Source organism: Apteryx mantelli, chromosome 1 (genome assembly GCF_036417845.1).
Source record: "Apteryx mantelli isolate bAptMan1 chromosome 1, bAptMan1.hap1, whole genome shotgun sequence".
NCBI classification, from domain to species: domain Eukaryota; kingdom Metazoa; phylum Chordata; class Aves; order Apterygiformes; family Apterygidae; genus Apteryx; species Apteryx mantelli.
This window is the reverse complement of record NC_089978.1, coordinates 206,686,089-206,709,356: the sequence shown is the minus strand read 5'-3', so window position 1 is coordinate 206,709,356 and position 23,268 is coordinate 206,686,089. Positions and strand designations below refer to the sequence as shown.

Here is a 23,268-nt window from a genome sequence, read left to right as displayed (position 1 = left end):
ATAATTTTAGGCCTCAAAATTGGAAACATTTTAACCAAAAGTGTCTCCTAAATGGAAGTATGAATGTGAATAAAAACAAGGCACTGACAAAAACTGAAATCCCCTTTTTTAAGGATTATTTTTGCATAACTTTATGCACTATAGAACAAATACTTTCAAAAGCTGGAAATTACATTCCTAGTGCTATTGAGATTATGCTGTCATTACTAGCAAAAAGAGGAAATCAGAACCCTATGACAGAAACATGTTCTATTTACAACTAGAAGTGAGCTTTATTTTGTATTTTGCACCTTAAGACTCCTCCTCTCCCCAAACTTTAGTAAAATTAAGAAGTTGGCTTTGCCAATCAAAGACTGTTGTAAAATAAGAAAAACATAAACATCTACCTCAGAGGACAATAAAACTTAAAAGCTCAAAGCTGTTATCATATGTTTTGACATTTATGGTGGGAATGTATGTAAAAAATCATTTTCATCAAAAATTTTGTAACGCCAATAAGCCTTATTCAGACAACTGTTAACTCACACTATTTCACAGGTTTGCTAAGTACATTAAATTCTTGACTAAAAATTAATTAGATATATGCGTATGTAAATTTTCAGGAAACATTCGCTTATGCTTTCATTAGCACCAATTCAGAATAAAAGCATTGCTGACATCCTAATCAAATACAGTCGGTTCACAACTTTTCACTCAGCTAACACTCTGAAACAGGTTTTCTCCTTTTACACAGCAAACGATAGAGCCAAAGAAACAGTAAGAGTTAACACCAAGCACATAACGGATTTTGGGAAGACCTATAATGAAAGAAGGTTCTGATGACAGCGGGTACGAGCTGACCACAAGCTGCAAGTGTAGTGGAGATATACCGAAGCTGGTTTTAGACTACACCAACTATTTAAATTACCTGCTTGTCATGTAATTTAAAACACACATCAACCACAAGTTTCTATACTAGCTAATTCACCCCCAAGCCAACTAGATACACTGTTATCAAGGCCCAAACAAATTTACTGAAGGTCCTTCCTAGGAAAGGCTTGTTTAGAACTACATAGTGACAGGAAGAATATTAAAGATGCCTGGAAGTCTTTATGAAAAAAAAAAAAGAACATTTATGAGACAGACCATAGAAATAACAGAGCTCATACTGAGGTCATTAGGACTGGATTGGGTCAGTCAGGTCAGGAGGTACATGCCATAGTAGAAGCAACATTCTGGAATGGATAAAATCTAAAGCAGAGTTCAGAAATGTAATTTAGGAAAAGGTAAAGAAAATATGTGAATTTCAATATAGTTGCAGGCATTACTGTGAAATTTGTTAATCTGACTGCAGATGATGGAGATGAGGTAAACACAAAATTCTGAAACTCAGGTTAATGTCTTGAAAACTAACATCAAAGCGCACATATGAAAACATACACAAGTGAGTCATTTCAACAGATATTCAGTGAATTGAACAACTGGTCAATCTCTTTGGCATGCTAGCACAAACCAATGAAAATACAGTATTTATAGTTTAATGTTATTCAAACCTAGACCCAATAAAAAAGAAAAATTAAGGAATGACCCACTGAAACAAATCACTGAAAACACAATTACTCTCATTGCTTTTGGCACTATCACATAGTCTGAAGTGCAAGTTTCCTAAGCATTAGAAGGGGACTTAACCACATGATTTCTATTATCATTAGTGAGACTCAAGTGGGGCTTATACTACTTAAAAAGATTAACGCATTAGTTTTTATTAATTCATTTCTTTAATTAGGAAAAATCTTGATCTGCATAGCCCTTCACATCTTTGAACTAAATTTCTGCAAGAGGAATGAGAAACAGCTTTTATAGCGCACTGCGCTTCACCAAAGAGGGCACAGTATTACTACTTTGCTTTCAGATTTAATCATTTTCTAATCCAATTGTGTATCTCTGGCTAATTTTTTCCTAGGTATTCAGCTTCAGTGATCATCTGACTATCTTTTACTTTACATGCCAGAAGACAATTTTGCTTTCATTTGATTGTTGTTCATTATCTCCCATCCCAAGAAACAAACATAGCAAATTATCTTTTAAAAGGATTATCGAACTGATTGAGAGATGAGCAAAGTTACATTTAGATACAAAAGCAAAAACAAGTTTTAACTTTTGGCCCTATGAATTAGAAAAAAGAAAAATGGAGGAGAAAAATCCAAACACACTGAAGATGAGATGCACTCTTAACTTCATAGTGATCACTACTATATTGTGTCCTTGACAAAAAAATTCTGTTTCATCCACTTATTTCCATTTAATGGAATGTTCAACTTAATAAAACTCTCAGTCGCTGTAAAAGAATGCAATATATTATTTAATAGTGGGGTAGTTCATTGATGCTAGATCATAAAACTGCATGGGACTATGAAAAACATAAAATTTTACCACATGCACAACAAAAACCTGAATTAATTCCTTTTTGGATGAAAGCTTTAGAAAAGCATACTACATCAGTGAATGTTTCCTGAATAAAATCCACTGCTCAAGCAAGAATTAATTCAGAAGAAGGCCTGTAGCCTGAGTTAGTCCAGTGGTTTTACTAAGGTTGGAAATAAAACTTGATTTTTCTGGAAATTACATGACAGTTATCTTTTGAAATTTAAAGCAACATATCAACACTAAGAGAGATATTATTGCTACAATTAAAACAACCATAAGCCCTCTTATTTTTATTCTCAGGTTAGTTTTAAGAAATTATTGAGGGAAGACAATTATAAAAAGAGGACCACTTGAAACTGTGCCTATATCTGCCGATCATGTATGCAATTGAATGTATACATAGCAGAAGCCTGAAGAACGATCACACAATTCACTTTCTTCAGACTACATTTACTATTTAGCTACCACAGTACCAGCAGGAAATCTGTTATTGGTGAATATTTTAAAGTGAATAATTTTAAAATACAGATTTTTTTTTTTTAACTTTAAAAATCAGATATTATATTACAGGGATTTTTAAACACAAGTATCTGAAATTAAGAAAACAGGAGGCAACATTTGGTTAGACAGAATTGAACAGAAAATAACCCTCTAAAGTACAGATTCTCTGGCTACATATTTCAGCTGTTAACTAATCCCATTTCGTTTGTGATCTGCCAAGGAAAGACTTTGAATGTGCTCTGAAGAGGAAAGTATGATTTAAAGTAGGAAGTAAGCTTTGTGAGTCTGCTGTTCCCCTGGGATGCCATGAAGCTGTAAGAGCAGAGGAAGAGAGAACATAAACAAGCACGAAGCAGAGATTTAGAATTCAGGACTAGATTTGAAGTCTGACAATGAATTTGCAGCAAGAATATTTATGAAAAAGCCAAACTATATTAAAAACAATTAAGGATGGCAAAATCCAGCTTTATGCAAACCAAATATTCCTTCAGTTTGTGAGCAGTCCCATAGCAATCAATGGAGAAGCACTAAAATAGCACAATCATGAATACAAGAGGCCCTTAAACATCACAGTTCAGCAAAGCATACCTGCCAACCCTACGGGTTTTGACAGTCAGCACTGTCTTTTATCAGTCATCTACTTTTTTTCTTTTAACCAATTTATGCACAGTTAGTAGAAAAAGTAAATTTTAAAGTTTTAAACTGTCCCAGGCTACCAGTCTCACATGTTTGAGACAGAAGCGAGCAATTTCACGTCGCAAGCTCTGCCACAGCCAGAAAGTGAGTTGTTTGCTATGCTGATGCCTTTCCTTCCTGAACAAACAGGGTGGCCAGGTAGAGAGACAAATCAGCAGTGTGTCTTAGGGATACAAGGAGGGCTGAGATTTCAAAGGCCTACTGACTCAACTCTCTTTAACTGCAGCTTCATTTCATAATTCAGGTGTCCCAAGTCTCAGTTCCTTCCAGCAGTGTAGCACTAACGCACAGCATTCACAAGAGATCTGCCAACACAGGAGGGGGCAGCAGTTCTCATGCAGAGGACGGGCTCTCGCTGACAGAGAAACTGGAGTCATCCTTCTGTGGTGAGGTAAGAAGGCAGGTTTCGATGCACTATCTGCTAGGATAGGTAGCCCAAGAGGCTCCCTTCACCCTGCACTTCTTTCTGATCATGGTTTAGAACAAGATAAATCCACAGCCAAGAAAATTCAGACACTTCAAACTCCCTGGCACATCCTGAATAACACTGAATCCAGTCCCTGGCTGCATGCTGCTTTCAGACCACATTGAGGCCAGAATAATGCAAGTAATGTCTGTATGGCCATACCCCTGCTACAGCACAGAGGAAGCAAAGAGCACCCGAGAAACAGTGTCTGAGTCCAGGGACTGATTCTTCTCAGAGATCCCTCCAGATTTTGACTTTGTGTGAGGTCAGGGCAAAACTGATCTTCATCTTTAGCCCCAAATCTCTCCAGTCCTTTCCACAACTGCAACAGACATCAGAGAACAAAAATAACCTGCACCTAACTTGCCACATGAAAGTCTCAGCAGCAAAAACAACAAGAGCTGGAGTTGGAAAGAACAGGAGAAGCAGCTGTACAAACTGGCTAAACGGACTATTAAGAGCCTCCTGCTGAACTTCACTGCTACTGAAAGTAATATAGGAAATATCAGAACATCAACCGAGACACTAGTGCAGGTGCTCCACCAGCACCCAGACTAGGAACTGCATGACAGTCTACAGCTTCACCTACTCTGCTGTAAAACAGCAGTCACCCACAGATGACAATCTACTTGAGTGTATATCTGCAGCTCAAATTTCAGCCATTAAAAAGATAAGTTCTGTAAAGCTAAGGTAAATTTGTGAATAGAAACAATTCAAACAGTAAGTCATTTAACATTTAGAGATTTGGAGTTCTGTTGCTTTTCAGACCACAAACTGAACAGTTACACTAGAACGCAGCTGTGCAACTCCTGAAGATCTATGGAATAGTTTTCCACTATTATAAAACTTAACAGTAGAAGTGTTTGATACTTCTCTCACTGTGCTTGTGAAAAGCTCTCTCCCACTCCCCTCTTCTAACAGGCAACTACATTCTCTGTAGACTTCACTTATATTTAAAAGATAGGGATAATGACGTATTTTAACTTAACGCTTTTAAAACTCCAGAACCACCATTAGCTCTGTAAGCGGCCTTTTGACTATCTTTAAAGATTTTATTCCCAAACTCTTTACTAAACTGCAGTTAATATGCATTAGCTAAAAGAAGAAAAGTAACTTCTACAAAATTGCACCATAACATTACATATCAAATACACACAAACAGTAATGAGAACTTAATTAATCCGTACTCTTACAACCCTTCACTCTTTTCTCCATCCATGCAAAAATTAACCTAACTAGTGCTAACTTCAGTTTCCCAATTTTCAGCATGAAGTACTTCTTATGAGCTCATGAAGAGACACACACATGCCTAATTTCATCAAGAAATACTGGAAACAAACTACAGTCTTCTGGAATATGCAAATTCCACCCATATCTGATAATTCACCTTTTTGCATGCTCTAGAAAATTAGGAAACAAACACGATTTTTAAAATATATTTTTAATACAACTTACTTGAAGCTTTGCTAGCTGAGCTGTGCGAGAAACTATTTTGTTGTAGGGGTCAACAATTTTGACTCTAATTCTAGAAATAAGAAGAGACATTTATTTATGGAAATAGTAATAAATATCATGGTAGAACAATTAAGAATTTATACTTTTTAATCACAGTAAATGGCATACCTATCAACAGTACTTTGTAGAGCACCAATTCTGGTCTGCATCATTTGGAGGACACCTGTAAAATAAAGCAGACATGTTACATGTAACACTTATCAACTGTAGAAGGGACTGTGCAGACAGATGAACGCAACATAGCCTGTTTTGAAATAACTGAGCAGGTAATAAGTCAATTACTCAATGTTATGGAAAATTTCTTGGTAGAGAACACATACATACAGAACAAATATCACTCTGAAATTCATCATATGTTAACTTTCAAATAAGCTATTTAGAGTATGTCACTTTCTAAGAGAATGATGATTGCGACTTCTGTTCAAAACCATATTGTCTGGTATACACACCTGTACATAATATACAAAAATGGCATAACTTTTTCAACATAAAGTCTAGTCAATTCAGAGAAACCAACATGCAAAGAGGACTGAGAAAATAACCAGTTCTATTCCAAAATTTTCCTCCTTTAGCAACTTTTGCTAAAAGGTATCAATGACACTGTGAGATTATCTAATTTAGATTACAAACAGAGCCAACTACCCTAATCACATTTGTTCCAGATTAGTTCAGCAAAGCAGCACAAAAAAAACCCATAAGTATGCTCGTTCTTTTCCTGTTAAATTGCAAACAAAGCGGTCAAGGGTAGTAGCCATTTTTTACAATACAGAATCAGTCTGTTGAGAATTTAATTAAGTTACGCAAACCCAGACCTATGAAATTATTTTTGTTTCAGTTATTGTGAGCATTCTCAAACATTCTACATTTTTATAAAGTGTTGTTTACACGCATATCTTCATCAAATTGGTCAAAATTACAATACAATATAGAAAGGCAAAAGACACACAGAACTACTGCTAATCTAGTCATTCATATTCAGCTTGCCCTGTACAGGGACAATATCTCACGCATCTTTTATAAATATGCCAACTCCCATCTCCTCCATATTTCAGAATTATTAACTTGGCTTACTGACAGATTCAAGAGACCTCTGACGTATACATGCAATGGCAAGCATGCAATTCTCACACATCAAAAGATGAAGATACGAGATACGGGGAAAAGTTGGCTGAACAGGTTGAATTTTCAACTCTATACTGCAATAATGGGGGAGGGCCAGGAACATGACATTGGTACAGCTATTACTGTTACATTACTATCATAGCAAACAGTCCTCTTGTCAGAAGGCAGAACTGGGATGGATGAGAAGGGAATCTACCGTGTGTTTGCCAAATAAGATATGGGATGATGCTGTTCAGCCTATCTTGAGCTAATGAACCAGAAAAGAGTATGTATGCCAGATTACTGTACTGTTAAAGTGCACAGACCTGAAAAAGAAAGCAAGTCTCCAGCAATTTACTAGTTGAGGAAGATTTATTGTAAATGTTTAATGAGATCCACTTTGCACATTCAAATGATTGTGCATGCTGTAAATTAGTTCCATAAGCTTCACTTGACAGCTTTCATGATTAAGTATATGATGATGCCCTCAGCTGCATTTTTTTACCTTCATAATTAATATTTCTACTGACATTAATCTTTTCTTTTTCTTATGAATCTTGACTCAGTGTTTCTTTTACAGTGACTATATCATATTATGCGTAGCACAAGCCAGGTAGAGGTAAGAGAAGTTTTGCAAAACTTAAAATACCATCTTTTTGTGTAGACTTTTGATTTTCCTGGCATCCTGCCCTGTTAACTACAGAACTGAAGTTTCTACTGATATCTCAAGCGTCAAATGCTTTTCAGGATTAGAACCCTTCCATGCTTCTACTTCCCTCACAAGAGACTTCTTAGAGAGCATAACCCTATATCAATGAAGAAATGTCAACAAATTTTAGGCAGATTGGATTTGAGTTTTATTTTGCATTATTAGACGTATAACATGCATAATTTACTACGTTTGCCTTATAGAAGTGTTTCAAAACTGAATAGTTGTTTTGAAGTACTTCATTCATTCATCAGAATGAAGTGGGCAAACAGCTATTCTAGGAAGGAATGCCTTCAGAAACAAGCAGGATTTCCGAACACAACTCCACTGAGCACAGATTGCTGGAGATTGTAACTGGGAGACAATTATCCATCACTAGACTGATGTAGAATACAGATTCCTATCTACTTATTATTCGGAAGATGAATGCAGATTCAAGTATTCCTATGCCTTAATTTTCCCCACTGTTTAAAAAGCAGTTTGGGAGTTAACATTGCTACATTAAATAGGCATTTCTCTATTTTTATATCTGCATGCAAATGCTAACAGTTGAATACTGTATCCAACAAGTTCCAAAGACTCAGGAGACACTCTAACTGTCAGCAAACAGAAACTGGCTGATTATGCCAAAACCTGAAAGTGTAAAAAGGGATGAAGACACTTATCAAGTCATAAAATGGCCAAGGGAAGGAAAGACGCATAGATCCCATGGTATATGCAAAGAGGCACACATTATAGAAATAATTACCTTTCTGCACAAAGAAAGAAGAACATATGAAATCCCGGGCAAGTAACAGGGAGCAGAATGAGAGGTCTGTGGTGCTCCTGGCACAAGTACCATATATCGCAACCTTTTTTTCCATACAGATTCAATAGCTTTTAGGTAAGGCCTTTTAAAATCAGCAATTTCTATTAAAAGCCAGATCCTAAACTGTGGAATAAAATAAATGTATGTTTTAAACTTGGTAGCCTCTTTTCAGAAAAAAAAAAAACCCTATGCAATTAAGATTATGTGTTAAAGCCTCTTTAATCAAGATTTGCAGATTTTGTGACACACGCACATGTGATGTTTACAAACTTCATACTTACGGCAACAGATATTAGCTAATGCTCCACTAGAATTAGGCTTATTTAGAAAAATATGTTAAAAGGTCAGAATGACTTGATTGTTGAAGTTGCTCAGAACTGATTATCAAAATATTTTTTCCTAAGAGGTAACTATTGCAGAGAAATACCAGTTGACTCGTCTCCCTAGAGCTCCCTCTGCTGACAACAAAAAGAACGGCCAAATATAACTCCTCAGAAGTAAGATCTGTAACGTGTAACATTATGGGCCAAAGGGGACAGTGAACGACATTACCTGTGCAGACATTAACAGCAATTTCTCAGTTATAAGAAGCACCGAGCATAATATAAATGTATTTACCTTCCAGAGATTCAATCCCAGTTGCTTGGGCCAACAGGTCTTCATGTCTTGCAACAACCTTAAAAAAAAATAAATAGAAAAAAAAAAAAGGAGAGATGAGAAATCATCACCGAAGAATGGAGATGAGAGCCTAAAAGAAATATCAAAACATCATCATCTTCCTACATTATGCAGACACAGGAAATAGTGGCCACACTTTAAAAATGAAAAGGTTTTCAGAAATAATATTTTAATTCACAAAAAGAGTGAGCTCAGAACTACAAGATAGTCAGTTATTGCAGCTCAGCCAACAGATGTTAATTAAAGCCAGCAGAGTGCAGTCCCATTTCAACACGCTCTCATATATAACAATCATTGTAAATGTAAGCTTGTTAATTGCCAAATAAGAATGTATATTCACATTTTCAGTATTTTAATTTCTATTTATTGGAGGTAAATTTTAAAAACTCATTCCCTAAGAATTTACCAATGAAGGAGGACGCATCTCTGAAACTAAACACAAACTTGGCAAGTCTTTTCATGGCAAGATCAACTTAAGTGTTTGTATGGATTCTAGCACAAAACCTTCTGGCTCTGTCCAAACTCAAAACCCTTTCTGAAGGCGTGGATGTGCGCTAATATAGATTATGTTTGCCCAGCTAAAGGTAAGGATCACAGCCTAGGCCCCAACACAGGTTGAAAGGGTGCAAACTGAATCATTCAGTTATCTTCAGTCATTGAGTATCTTCTCAATCATCATCCCAAAAGACAGTTTTTTTGATAGCTGACATGATCACTTGGAAAGAGTCAGGGAACATTCTCACAAAAAACAGTGGAACCTCCAAGCACACAGACACTGAGTGCAGAAATTCAAAGCAAAACAGCATATGGCTTTCTGGGAGGGATATTAAGACTCAACTTGACTCAATTAGGTATCAGATTCACTGCTACTTTTGCAACAAGTTTTACCTTTAGTGACCCCATGCTGAGTATACTGGATAATTTCGGAGGCAGCAAGATCAAAAGACTACCCAACTTTTAACTAGTTTGTATCAACCACCCCAGAACAACAGGTATGTTTTAAACTTACTTGTAAATGAAGCTCTTTATCCAACTGGCTAATACCTTGTGCAAGTTTTGCTAATTGTTCAGCTATCACAGCCTGATGGATAGACTGGGAAGTGTAAGTTTTGACATCAAAGTCTTCTCTGAAGAACTCAGCGTAACATTCTGAAAAAAAAAAATAAATTTCATCTTCATGTTTCAAAACAGTTAAATAACATATGTGGACATAAAGTGCATGTTTTGCAGACCATCAATCTCTCTACATATATCAGCACATGTTCTCTACATTGTGTAACATAAACAAAACACTGATCTTAGAAGAGGTCACAATCAAGAGAAGCAAGCTTGAAACTGGAGACTTTTTTTTAAAAAAGCAAAAAAAAAACCCAGAAGACAGTTATTCCTTTATTCCCCACAGCCTCTTCTTGAATAGGATATACTAAAAAGTACTGTCATCTTCTTTGTCAAACTCCATAAACGAAGATGAGGTTGCGTGTGAATCAAACACACGATCATCTTCAGACCAAGAATCACAAAGTGGCAATATACACAATTCCATGAAACCACATCAGAATTTTATAACCATACTAATTTCTAGAATGCTAAATTAAGAAACGGCACTGTAACGATGATTTTTAACAAGGACAGACACGAGCCAGAGTTTGTTTACTAATATTATCGAGCACCTTCCTAACTCTCTCGGGCGCACTTCTTTCCCCTTTTCGGAGCAAGCCAACACAGGTAGACAAGCCACCTGACAAGCCCGTGCCATGAAAACAACTTTACAACCCGGGGGAGGCCTCCTCCCGGAGGAAGCAGCTGTCAGCAGGCGCAGCTGAACGAACCAGAAGCTCCCCAGTTTCTGCTTCTCTCTGCCACCGAAGCTTCCTGCGCCTCGCCGCCCCGGCAGGCGCAGGAGCCGCTCGCCCCGGCCGCCGCCGCGGGAAGGAGCCGGCGCTCCCCGGGGCCGCCCCGAACCGCCCTGCCGAGGCCGCGGCGGCAGCGCGGTCCCAGCGGCGCCTCCGGCCACCGCGAGGTGCCACCAGGGCGCCCCCGGCCGCGCTCCCCGCGCGCGCGCGCGCCGCCAAAGGCCGCCGCCGCCAACGGCCGCCCCTCACCGTCCGCCAGCAGCTCCGCCAGGGTCGCCGCCGGGGCAGCGCCGCCGCCCGCCCCCGCCTCCTCCATGCTGGCAGGTGCCGAGGGCCCGCACGTCACTCCCGAGCGGCGGCGACGCGGCGATGACGCTAAGGCGGGCGACGGAGCGGTGCCGCGCCATTGGCCGGGCCGGGGCGGGAGGCGGGGCCAGGGGGTCGTGGCGGAAGGCGGCTGTGTGCTCGCGCCACGTGGTGAGTGCGAGGGAGCCGGGCCGGGCCTTGGGGCTGGGCGCCTGCCCTGTGCGCGGAGCCCGAGGGAGCGGCGCTTGGGCAGCTGGGGGCGGCAGCAGCCGGACGAGGAGCGGGCCGGGCTCCGCACAGCGCTGCGAGGCGCGCTGAGGCGAGAGCTCGGGCCGCGGCTACAGAAGGCCTTCCCGCGCGCCCCGCCGAGGCCGCGCCCGCTGCCTCGGGCACTGCGAGCCCGGGGGCGCAGCGCTGCGCGGCCCGCTCTGACCCGCGCCGGAGCGTGGGCCAGAGGCCTGCTGCGCGCACCTGCGCTCCGGCACCTGCGCGCGAGGCCGCTGCTCCGCAGCTGGAGGCGGCCGAAGGCTCGTTGCCGGCCGCGCGGCTGCCGCGGGGCGCGCGACGGGCCCCTCGCGGGGCGCCTCGGCCGAGCGCGGTTCAAACTCCAATGCTGTGCTGCGTGGCGTGTGAGGAGTAGCTGAAATACTTTTATTTCAAGCACTGCTCGTTTTTTCAGATGCTAAAGCCGTTGCTAACTCTACATGATCGGTGACGTCGTAGAAACCGAACAATGCCAAGTAAAAGATCCGGTGGATTTGTTTCATGCTGGGCAAGTTGTAAAAATATGTGCCCCTATGGTCCGTTATTCAAAGTAAGTAACTGTCATGTCAGCTGTAGGTTTTCAGTATATTTTCTAAGAGGAAGTTTTTATTGACTATAAAAACAGAGGTGATTACCTTTTCCCCCCTGTGATTATTTAAGAGGAAGATAAATGTGGGACGTGTTTATCTTATGATTATACTTAGATGTTTCCATGGTATTACATGTCAAAACAGCATCTTGGAATAGCTAATTAGAAGATATCTTTAATATTTATCTTTAATATTCATGTGCCTGCAGGTTGGCTTTCAGAACCTTGGTTAGGAAATACAATTGCGATTTGTGTTATACACCAATGATAGTGGCAGCTGATTTTGTGAGATCTGCAAAAGCTAGAGACAGCGAATTCACAACAAACAAAGGTATTTTTTTAACAAGTGGTTGCATTTTCAGAATGTTTTATGCAATGATTAATGTAATTGGCCAAGTAAATGTAGTCTGTTACGCAACTTGATGTTATGGAAAATTAGGCTCGCCGGCCACCATAACAGGGTCCAGCCCTAGGTTCCTGCTGAGGCAGAATTTCGAAGTCAGGTTGGAGAGAAATAAAATTTAATGATACACATGTGGTAATTACAGCTGGAGCTGGGTGTCTCTGAAGAGGGACCCTGGACAAAGAAATCCCTGGGCAATTATACCCTTACAATCTAAATTCCCCACCCCTTAAGCGATAGTTTGGACCAATAGTAATAGTTAGGTCTGGGTTTTTCCCCTTCTTCATTGGGCCTCTTCATTGTCTCTAGGCAGGCTGCTTCTTATCTTCAAGGTTGGCTACTCCTGCCGTCCGTGTAACTTCTTTATTCCTCCAGCTTGAACCGGCTCTGGGGCCCCCTTTTACTTATCTAAGTAAAAGTTCACAGCCTGAGGCCTAAGGCTTCAGTAAATTTAACTACTAATGCTAAGCAAGTTATGCTAAGCAATTAATTCTAGACAGCTTCAGTCCGATATTCTCTAACACTTGACATCCATAACAATTTAGGGATATTGCATCTGACTGATTGCAAAACCATAGAAATATTATAGGTAAGAGTGGGTACATCCCAGGGATAGTGTGTCATATGAAATACTGGAAAACCTTGACTCTGCATGAAAATCAGGGCCTGCAAACTGATTTAGGTGGCAGTAAGATTCCTCTCCTAGCAATTGCTGTTTCTTGTGTATATCAGAGATGAACACTTAACTCGTTGTCTGGTCTCTAACAGAAATAAAGTGCATTATGAAAGAGGGAAAATGGATAGACCAGGTATTTGATACAGTGGAATTAGGGATTGATAAGGGGAGCAGCGATTCAGATTAGCTGGAGTGGAAATGGAAATGGAAAGGGCTTTTGATACAGCAAGAATGATGTAAGGAACAAGCAGAGACCTGGAAGTGGAAGCATGGATGTGGAGATGGAAGGGGAGACACAGTGATTCAGGCATGCTACAGAGACGTAACCAGAAATACAAAAAGAAGGAGTGTGAGGAATTGTACAGTCCCAGCTGTAAAGGATAAGAGGAAATTGATACAAAATATATGGAAAGAGGTAACAGTAAAGACAAAGGTCAGCTGGCACAATGTGGCTGCAATAGAAGAGTGTAAAATGGAGCATAAAGAGTATAGAGGAAAACAAGAGGCATAGAGAGAGCCTCTGCTAATGTGGAGATTAGCCTTGTCAGATTTACAAAGTGTGATGCCTTCATCTGTTTATGCTGCTGAATTGGTGGTTTCATTTATGTAACAGCAGTGGAAGTAAACTTTATGATTTTAGCACTGACCATTTGCTATGGGGCATTACTCAACTAGAGCAGACCAGTTACAGAGAAAAGTCATATTGAGTTGCACAGGTAGCCTCTCTTATTAGTAGAAGAATTCAACTTGAAATAAGCATGAATATTCTTTGTTTGTAAACAATAAATAAATAAGAACATAATTGACAATATATATGGCTCAGAGGTCCACAGAGCCAGTGTTCTCCCTCTTTTGAATTTATTTATACTTTTGATCTTCACAACAACCCATGGGAATTAAGTTGAGAGTGCAACTAACAGAGACAGTGAACAGATGTAGCAGTTTGTGTAGCAGTGTCTGGGCTCTGCTTAGAACCTCTGAGAACCTTGTTGGAAGTTGTGGAGGCTTTCTGGGAACCCTCTGAGGAATGAGAGGGTGCTTGCTGCAGACAGATAAGGAGAGCTAGGCAAGGACAGCTACAGGAGGCCTTAACTTCTCCTGGGAAGCTCTAGCTAGGTGTAGCTAAGTATAGCTGCTGCTAACGAGCTCTGTTGGCTGCCCCTGATCAGAGGGAGTTGGGGCCTTGGTTCCAGCTGACCCTTGATTAGGGTGGGTCGAGCACCCTGTTAGTCAGTGCTAGGTAGAGGCTATATAAGAGCCAGGCCCAGAGCACAGCTAACAGAGGCAATGAACAGGTGCAGCAGTGCGTGCAGAAGGACACAAGGAAGGGGCCCTCCTCTCCAGTTGTAGTATTGTACACTTCCTCAATATGGTTATGATGCCACAGAGTGCATTCTCCAGCAGCCATTGGAGCCGCTGCATCTGCCATGTCAGAGGCTTCCACGCAGACAGACCTTCTGACAGTGGATGTAGCTCTGCAGGTCTCAGGATGCAGAGAGTGCCTGGGGTCCTTCTATGAGGCTGGGGCTGACAGTCATCTTTTCTGCAGAAGATGTGCTGTTGTTGACAAGTTGTCACCAGGTAAAGGAGTTACAAAGGGAAGTAAGCAGGCTGCATAGCATCTGAGAAGATGAGCGAGAGATAGGATATTCTCAGAGACCCTACAGCTTCAAGAGTCTCAACCCCCCATAGCAGTGGAGATGCAGACGGGCTCTGTGCCATGTGAAACGGTACATCATAACACTGTAGAAGGTGGCTGGAAGCTGGTCACTCCTCATAGGAGGAGAAAGGCTCCTACTGCTCCTGAGGACTTGCAAGTGAAGAACAGGTTTAGTGCCCTCCAAGATGAGGAGGAGATGGGCATGGCTGCAAGGGAAGTAACTGGGGCAACAGACCCTGTGCCTCGCAGAAACACCCGGAAGAAGCGGCGGGTGACTGTTGTGGGTGACTCGCTGCTGCAGGAGACGGAGGCACCTATCTGCCGACCTGACCTCTTGTCTAGAGAGGTTTGTTGCCTGCCGGGGCTTGCGTATGAGATGTCATCGAAAGACTGCCAAGGCTTGGCCACTCATTGGACTAGTACCCTCTGCCGCTCTGCCATGTGGGCACTAATGACACCAAGGGCAAACTGGAAACCATCAAACAGGATTTCAGAGCTCTGGGGATGGTGGTGAAGGGTCTGGGAGCCCAGGTCATCTTCTCCTCAATCCCGCCAGTGAGGGGGATGGAGGAGACGGCCTTTCCAAGTTAACAACTGGCTGCGCTGCTGGTTTTGGCAACAGGGTTTTGGTTTCTACGACCATGGGACCCTGTTTGAAGATTGACAACTGATGGGGAGAGCTGGGCTCCACCTCACTAAGCGGGGCACGTGTGTCTATGCCAACAGGTTGGCCAGCCTGGTAAGGAGGACTGTAAGCTCAGAAAGATGGGGGAAGGGGAGAGTTATAGTGACAGGGTAGTTGGCAAAACACGGCTCGAGGCGGGGTGCCTCCAGCAGGTGTGTGCAGCCAGGGAAGTGCACATGGGATGTGGCTACGGAGGAGCCTCTTGTATCCCTCCTAGGAAACCTGCATGCTCGATCACCGCTCTGAAATGCCTGTACACCAATGCATGCAGCATGGGGACTAAACAGGAAGAACTAGAGCTGTGTGTGGTTGCAGGGCCATGATCTCATTGCCATTACAGAGACATGGTGGGATAGCTCGCATGACTGGAGTGCTGTCATGGATGGCTACGTACTTTTTAGGAAAGACAGGCCAGGAAGGCGAGGTGGTGGAGTTGCTCTTTAGGTGAGAGAGCAACTGAAATGTATTGAGCTCTGCCTAGGGGTGGATGAAGAGCGAGTCAAGAGCTTATGGGTAAGGATTAAAGGGCAGGCTAGCATGGGTGACACTATTGTGGGTGACACTATTGTGGGTGTTTACTACAGGCCACCTGATGAGGAAGAGGAAGTGGCGGAGGCCTTCTACAGACAGCTGGAAGTAGCCTCATGATCCCAGGCCCTGGTTCTCATGGGGGACTTCAACCACCCTGATATCTGCTAGAAAGACAACACAGCTAGGCACAAACAGTCCCGGAGGTTCCTGCAGAGCATTGGTGATAACTTTTTGACACAGGTGGTGGAGGAGCCAACGAGGAGAGGTGTGCTGCTGGACCTCGTACTAACAAACAAAGAAGGACTGGTGGAAGATGTGAAGGTGGGGGCAGTGACCATGAGATGGTGGAGTTCAGGATCCTGCGAGGAGGAAGCAGGGCAATAAGTAGGATCGCAACACTGGACTTCAGGAGAGCAAACTTTGGCCTCTTCAGGGACCTCCTTGGAGCAATCCCATGGGTTAGGGCCCTAGAAGGAAGGGGGCGTTCAAGAGAGCTGGTTAATAATCAAGCATCACTTCCTGCAAGCTCAAGAGAGGTGCATCCCTATGAGTAGGAAGTCAAGCAAAGGAGGCAGGAAACCTGCATGGATGAGCAAGGAGCTCCTGGCAAAACTCAACCAGAAGAAGGAAGTATACAGAAAGTGGAAAGGGGGACAGGCCACTTGGGAGGAATATAGGAACGTTGTCAGAGTATGCAGGGATGCGACGAGGAAGGCCAAGGCCCATTTGGAATTAAATCTGGCAAGGGATGTCAAGGACAGCAAAAAGGGCTCCTTCAAATACATCAGCAGCAAGAGGAAGACTAGGGAAAATGTGGGTCCTTTGCTGAATGGGGTGGGTGCCCTGGTGACGAAGGATACAGAGAAGGCAGAGTTACTGAATGCCTTCTTTGCTTCAGTCTTTACTGCTCAGGCCAGCCCTCAGGAGCCCCAGACCCTGGAGGCAAGAGAGAAAGTCTGGAGAAAGGAAGACTTTCCCTTGCTCGAGGAGGATCAGGTTAGAGATCATTTAAGCAAATCTGACACCCACAAATCCATGGGCCCAGATGGGATGCACCCACGAGTGCTGAGGGAGCTGGCAGATGTTATTGCTAAGCCACTCTCCATCATCTTTGAAAGGTCATGGAGACCAGGAGAGGTGCCCGAGGACTGGAAGAAAGCAAATGTCACCCCAGTCTTCAAAAAGGGCAAGAAGGAGGACCCAGGGAACTACAGGCCAGTCAGCCTCACCTCCATCCCTGGAAAGGTGATGGAGCAGCTCATCCTGGAGGCCATCTCCAAGCATGTGGAGGACAAGAAAGTGATCAGGAGTAGTCAGCATGGCTTCACCAAGGGGAAATCATGCTTAACCAATCTGATAGCCTTCTGTGCTGGAATGACTGGCTGGGTAGATGAGGGGAGAGCAGTGGATGTTGTCTACCTTGACTTCAGCAAGGCTTTTGACCCTGTCTCCCATAGCATCCTCATAGACAAGCTCAGGAAGTGTGGGCTAGATGAGTGGGCAGTGAGGTGGATTGAGAAGTGGCTGAATGGCAGAGCTCAGAGGGTTGTGATCAGTGGCGCAGAGTCTAGTTGGAGGCCTGTAGCTAGCGGTGTCCCCCAGGGGTCAGTACTGGGTCCCTTCATCCAGGTCATTTATGAATGAATGCACCCTCAGCAAGTTTGCTGATGATACCAAACTGGGAGGAGTGGCCGATACCCCAGAGGGCTGTGCTGCCATTCAGAGAGACCTGGACAGGCTGGAGAGGTGAGTGGAGAGGAACCTCATGAAGTTCAACAAAGGCAAGTGCAGGGTCCTGCACCTAGGGAGGAACAACCCCATGCACCAGTACAGGTTGGGGGCTGACCTGCTGGAAAGCAGGTCTGGAGAAGGACCTGGGAGTGCTGGTGGACACCAAGTTGACCATGAGGCAGCAATGTGCCCTTGTGGCCAAGAAGGCCAATGGTATCCTGGGGTGCATCAGGAAGAGTGTTGCCAGCAGGTCGAGGGAGGTGATCCTGCCCCTCTACTCAGCCCTGGTGAGGCCCCATCTGGAGTACTGCGTCCAGTTCTGTGCTCCCCAGTACAAGAGAGACATGGCACTGCTGGAGTGAGTCCAGCGGAGGGCTACTAAGATGATTAAGGAGCATCTCTCATATGAGGAAAGGCTGGGAGAGCTGGGCCTGCTCAGCCTAGAGAAGAGAAGGCTGAGAGGGGATCTTATCAACGTGTACAAGTATCTGAAGGGAGGGTGTCGAGAGGATGGGACCAGACTCTTCTCAGTGGTGCCCGGTGATAGGATGAGAGGCAACAGGCACAAACTGAAACACAGGAAGTTCCCTCTGAACACGAGGAAAAACTTCTTTGCTATGAGGGTGACAGCGCACTGGAACAGGTTGCCCAGAGAGGTTGTGGAGTCTCCAGAGAAGGAGTTATTCAAAACCCACCTGGGCGTGATGTTGTGCAAGGTGCTCTAGGTGACCCTGCTTGAGCAGGTGGGTTGGACTAGATGATCTCCAGAGGTCCCTTTCAGCCTCAACCATTCTGCGATTCTGTGAAGTTTCACAGTTTAATTGTGCAGAGTATTGGCAGGGGAGACAGAGAAGGGGAGAAGAAATACTCCTTTATGTTTTAACCTTGTTGCCTGATAACAAGGGGTACGCAATTAAATTGTTCTGGTGTTATGAACAATATCTTTCTCCTATTCACCTCTTTCACGCTCGCTGTGATTTTTATAGGCCTCTAAAATACTCTGCCTTGGACAGTTTTGCTAAGATTACAGTACTTAAATTATTAACATTTATTCTTTCACAACCTGTTTTAGAGCTACTCATTAAAATTTTATTGTGGTTTTATGTTTAACTTCCTGGCTTCTTGTTTGGGGATATTGTCTTCTAATTAGTGGAGTAGAGTTGGAGCCTGCAATTGCAACTTCTGTTTTTCATTTTATTTGGGACGGTCGTTTCTGTGTTGCCTATTTCTAAGATGGGTGTAGAGGTTCCCTGTGGCTGCTGCTAAAAATTTTATTATGTCTAGACTCAGCATTTTTATTATTTAATTCTCAACCAAAAAATTAGGTGCATGGGATTATTCCAAAATTTTAACCATAACAGTGTGAATCGCTTCAGCTAAACACTGTCTAAATGGACACTGTTTTGAAAATATGCAAGAAATCATTTTGCTTGCTGAGGTTTTTAGATAACTTTTAGAATTGTCTCAACTTGATTAATAGGGTACTGCTGCCCTCTGAGACTTGAACTACCTATTTTCCATTAAAATAGGAAAGATTTCTCAGAAAATCTTCAGAAGCACTTGTGGTCTTTTCATCACTGCAAGTGCACTTGCCTTGTGCATCGTTGGATCATCTCTCTCCACTTATTACGCTCAGATAGCTTTCTTACTCTATTCCCCCTTCTCTCTTAACTGCAGCAATTGTTTATATGGAAAGTGAGTGCTAAGATTGTTTGAGATATTTTTAGATGCCTTTAATGTAATGCAGCAGCTATAAGAGAGGAGAGCATGTTCCATATGACCATCTGGCTCTCTGCAAGGGCTTAGTAAATCACAAATAGTTCGGTAGACCCAGGTTGAGCGCTGACACTTTGGTTTCCCACTTGACACAAAGCTGCCTCTGCGCATGTGCTCTGCCCATTGCATTGCAGATGAAAAACAGACATGTTGGCACAGAAAGGGGGAAGAAAAGGGGCTGCAATAAGGAAGGAGAAATGTTTGTGGGTTGTTTAGCTTCTTTCTGAAGCAAGTTTCCTTAGCAAGTTTCCCGCCTGGCAAAACAGACAGCTGTGTCAGCACAGCAAAAGGACAGCATGCTGGCAAGAAGCAGCGGGCTAGGAGGGGGAGCGCGAAGGCTCAACATTCACGCTCTACTGAAAAATAGATAGAATACTGTAAAACACATTAAAGCTAAACTTACTTTTCTGCTTCATTTGCTTGAAAGGAAAATTCCTTGGAAGAATTGAGACTAGGTCCAGTAAAGAATTGAAATACCTGTTAAAGAGGTATTTGGTCCCCAATACTTGTTTTCATATATTGTCTTTGTGGAAGGTAGGCATCTGACCAGTTTCAGTCAGAAAAGGTGGTATGTTGAGCCAGCAGATGCCTAGGACACAGTTTTATGTCTGAATTCCCATCTCTCTTGCTGGCTGAATGCCTCTATTCACTTGTGATCCGGAGCTCAGTGCTGTCTTTCCTTTGCAAGCATTGTCCTGCCTTCCGATGAGCAAAGCCTCTCTGAGAGAACACTGGGAATGAAGGTGATTGTAGTGTCCATTTTATGTAATAGTAATTGATTAGAGTTCACAGATACAAGTAAGCTTCCTTCTTCCGAGGTCTCCCTCAGCCAAGAGGATCAAAATTACCTACCTACCCAAAGAGCAATTCAGTAGCCCCGAAATAATCTGTGGGATAAGATGTTTTCTACCCTTCCTGCCAGAACTGGGTTATTTAGCAACAAAGAACGCAAGACTACTTTGATCAGCTGGAGGGGGGACTAGCATAAAAGGAGCACAACTTTTTGTAGCCTGTTCATAAGCGACCTCATCTAGTCAATACTGGATTTATGGATTTTGCACTTAACAGTCACTTGCCTTAGACCTGGGATATGAGGTCTATCTATGCTTATAGTATATAGTCTTTTCACATCATCATCAGCTTCATTTCAATAAGTTAATTAATAAGATAATCACCCCTAAAAATCCTATATTCAGCAGAAAGATTCCCCATTGCTACAACTATGTCCAAAAACAAGAGTTTGAGAGGTTATGTAGCACAATGGTGAATGATGAGGAAGACTATGCTAAGGCATTGGCATAGCCTAAGGAGGCTCATGACAAGGCTTTGGCAGTGTTATAGTCAGTTACGGTAGTATTTTTAGCTGGAGTATCACCGCCACAAGAATAGCTGAAAAGTTACTGTTACAAAGAGAGTAATAGAGCTTATCTGGTTCTGCTTACATAATTCAGAGACAGCAACTGTTGAAATCAATTGAAAATTACATGGCAATTTAAGTTAAACTTTGAGATTTTATTTTGATAAAGGAGAGGTAATGGGGAAAATAAGAACCAAATAAGAGAACTGGTAGATTATTTGTGCTGGAGATAGAGGCAACAGTGGTGGTTTTACTTGTTTTTAATGTTTAGGACTTCTGGGTCTAAGAACATCCAAGAATAATACAAAATACAAATGAACAATTAAATTATTTTCTGATTTTTGTGCATATAGTGAACTAATACTGCTTTTAAACAGGTTACTGATTTAGACAAATATTGATAGTAGTTTTGTAAACAAATATATATATTAAAGATTTTAGGAAAGATAGATAAATGTTGACGTTTATCCAGGATTAATAAAACAGTCACAATTTATTTATTTTTTTTATTTTTCCCCCCAATCTCTAAATGTCTTTTATTGGAGTAGGTGATCATCCACTGATTGTTCAGTTTGCTGCTAAAGAAGCACAGGTTTTATGCGATGCTGCCCGTATCGTCTGTCCTTTTGCAGATGGGATAGATCTAAACTGCGGCTGTCCTCAGAGGTAAAATTTTGAAAAAAGCTGTGTAAATATGATGAAGTAATTTGAAAATAAAGGATGCTGGTCTTCATTTTCATAGTCATTTTTGTTTAAGCTTAAAAATAAAAGTTGAGATAGTAATAGCGTTTTAAAGTGTCAGTCAGAAATGTCTTTGTGGTAAGACACTGTTCTGTGTGTTCTGAGATGCCTGTCATCATGGTGAGACTGAGGAAACCAGGTGTATTTGCCAACTTGCCTTTTTTAATTTCTGAGATATTGAGTGTTGGCTCAGGAATGAAGTGCCCATTCCTTCTCAACAGCTGTTAAATATGCATTACCATGATATGCTATTTGCCTTTCCAGAAAAAGAGCTTCATTGCAAGGAATTTGGAAAGTATGTTGAGAAATGATGTAGCAATTCCCCAAATGATGAGGCAAGTCCCTGATGTCTCAGAGTTTGGCAAGTGAAGGATAGTCTCTAAAAATGTAATTATACAAATTATATTATTCAGGAAGTGCTGAAAATAATTTCTTCCATTTTTTACTAGGTTTATAAATACAGTGAATCAGTGATCTACTCGCTTAATAAATTGATAAAGATTTTTGTCTTGACAGTGAGACAGATGAAGATTGCACATGCACAAATGAAGATTCTCGCTAACTGGCTCAGCTGAGAACCATTTATTATACGCTTGTCAAGCAGTGTTTTTCTAAGTGAAACCATCAGATAATAAATGTAGGAAAGCAAAAGATAATATTATGGCCCAAATACTTAATTTGTCTATTCTAATTAGGTTGTCTTGACTTAAAATTACAGTATTTGAGAAAACACTTTTCTGGAAAGATCTGAGATTTTCCAAATGGAAGTAGCTTTTTTTTTTCTAAGCTACTACAGTTAAATATGCCAAACTGGAAGTTTCTTTCAGGCTAGAAATGCATGCTTTTGTTTCTTGTGCATGCTGGTTTCAAAATAATCAAACTGTGTATGCTTCATCTGCCTATATAAGAGATATTATTTAAAAAATTATAAACTGTTGGTTCCACTTAACAGCAGAGGTTATTTCCTGCCAAGCAAAAATAAGTGTGTCTCAGTTGAGGGTAAAGAGAGTATTATTGAAATCAGATTCTTAGTTGCATTTCAAAATATTCCTTTTCAACAAAAAGTCATTTTCTGTTTGGAAGAAATCCATAACCCATATGTGTGTGGGGGGAGAATCAGACTATTCCATTTATGTATGATCTAAATCTGTGTTAATCAAATGGTAATTTATTTTCATGATTTCCTTGTGAGTCCATTCTGTAGACAGAAGATTGAACTGGAAGAGATTAGTAACTTGTCCAAAGTTCTAATTGTAAAATAGAGACTGAACTGGTGTCTAAAAGCTGATATTGTGCTGCAAATGCATCATTGAACTACAACCAGTACTATCTCTGCTCACTTAATCACACATTCTCAAGGCAGTAAGGAGAGAAACTGATGTATTTGGCTGAAATTAATCTATTTTGGGGTGTGTAGGGTTTGGGGGGGGGTTTTTTGAATGTAGATTACAAATGTTGTTGTTCTTCTTTTAAAGATGGGCAATGGCAGAAGGTTATGGTGCTTCTTTAATAAATAAACCAGAGCTAGTTCGAGATATGGTGAGACATGTAAGGAATCAGATCGACAACCCTAGATTTTCAGTATCTATTAAAATAAGGTAGGTCTAACATACTGCTGTTTACAGTACGTGGAAGAATCCCTTAAATTTTTTTTAAAGGAAAAGAAACATGTTAGTGTAATAGTTACACTACAGTTTAATATGATTACATATCTTAATGACAACAGTGTGTAACGTATTAATATTTTCCTTAAATGTGAAGATTTCTGAGATTTGTTTAATGCCAGCTGGTCAAAGAACATCTGGGGCAAGTAATC

The 23,268-nt window shown here is 41.8% G+C and overlaps 2 protein-coding genes across 4 annotated transcripts in view; one reads left to right on the top strand and one right to left on the bottom strand.

The window, feature by feature from the left end:
* Positions 1-11,049, bottom strand: part of COG5 (component of oligomeric golgi complex 5) — a 194,637-nt gene extending 183,588 nt beyond the window's left edge. For all 3 annotated transcript variants that reach the window (XM_067316262.1, XM_067316267.1, XM_067316272.1), the window contains exons 1-5: positions 10,983-11,049; positions 9,890-10,029; positions 8,821-8,878; positions 5,693-5,747; positions 5,525-5,594 (exon numbers count right to left, since the gene is read on the bottom strand). In XM_067316262.1, the coding sequence (XP_067172363.1) occupies positions 5,525-5,594; positions 5,693-5,747; positions 8,821-8,878; positions 9,890-10,029; positions 10,983-11,049 (390 nt within the window). The remainder of the gene's footprint in view (positions 1-5,524; positions 5,595-5,692; positions 5,748-8,820; positions 8,879-9,889; positions 10,030-10,982) is intronic.
* Positions 11,050-11,169: 120 nt separating this feature from the next.
* Positions 11,170-23,268, top strand: part of DUS4L (dihydrouridine synthase 4 like) — a 45,661-nt gene continuing 33,562 nt past the window's right edge. The window contains exons 1-5 of the mRNA XM_067299377.1: positions 11,170-11,210; positions 11,719-11,853; positions 12,102-12,223; positions 21,260-21,377; positions 22,928-23,050. Coding sequence (XP_067155478.1) covers positions 11,744-11,853; positions 12,102-12,223; positions 21,260-21,377; positions 22,928-23,050 — 473 coding nt within the window. The 5' untranslated portion in view covers positions 11,170-11,210; positions 11,719-11,743. The remainder of the gene's footprint in view (positions 11,211-11,718; positions 11,854-12,101; positions 12,224-21,259; positions 21,378-22,927; positions 23,051-23,268) is intronic.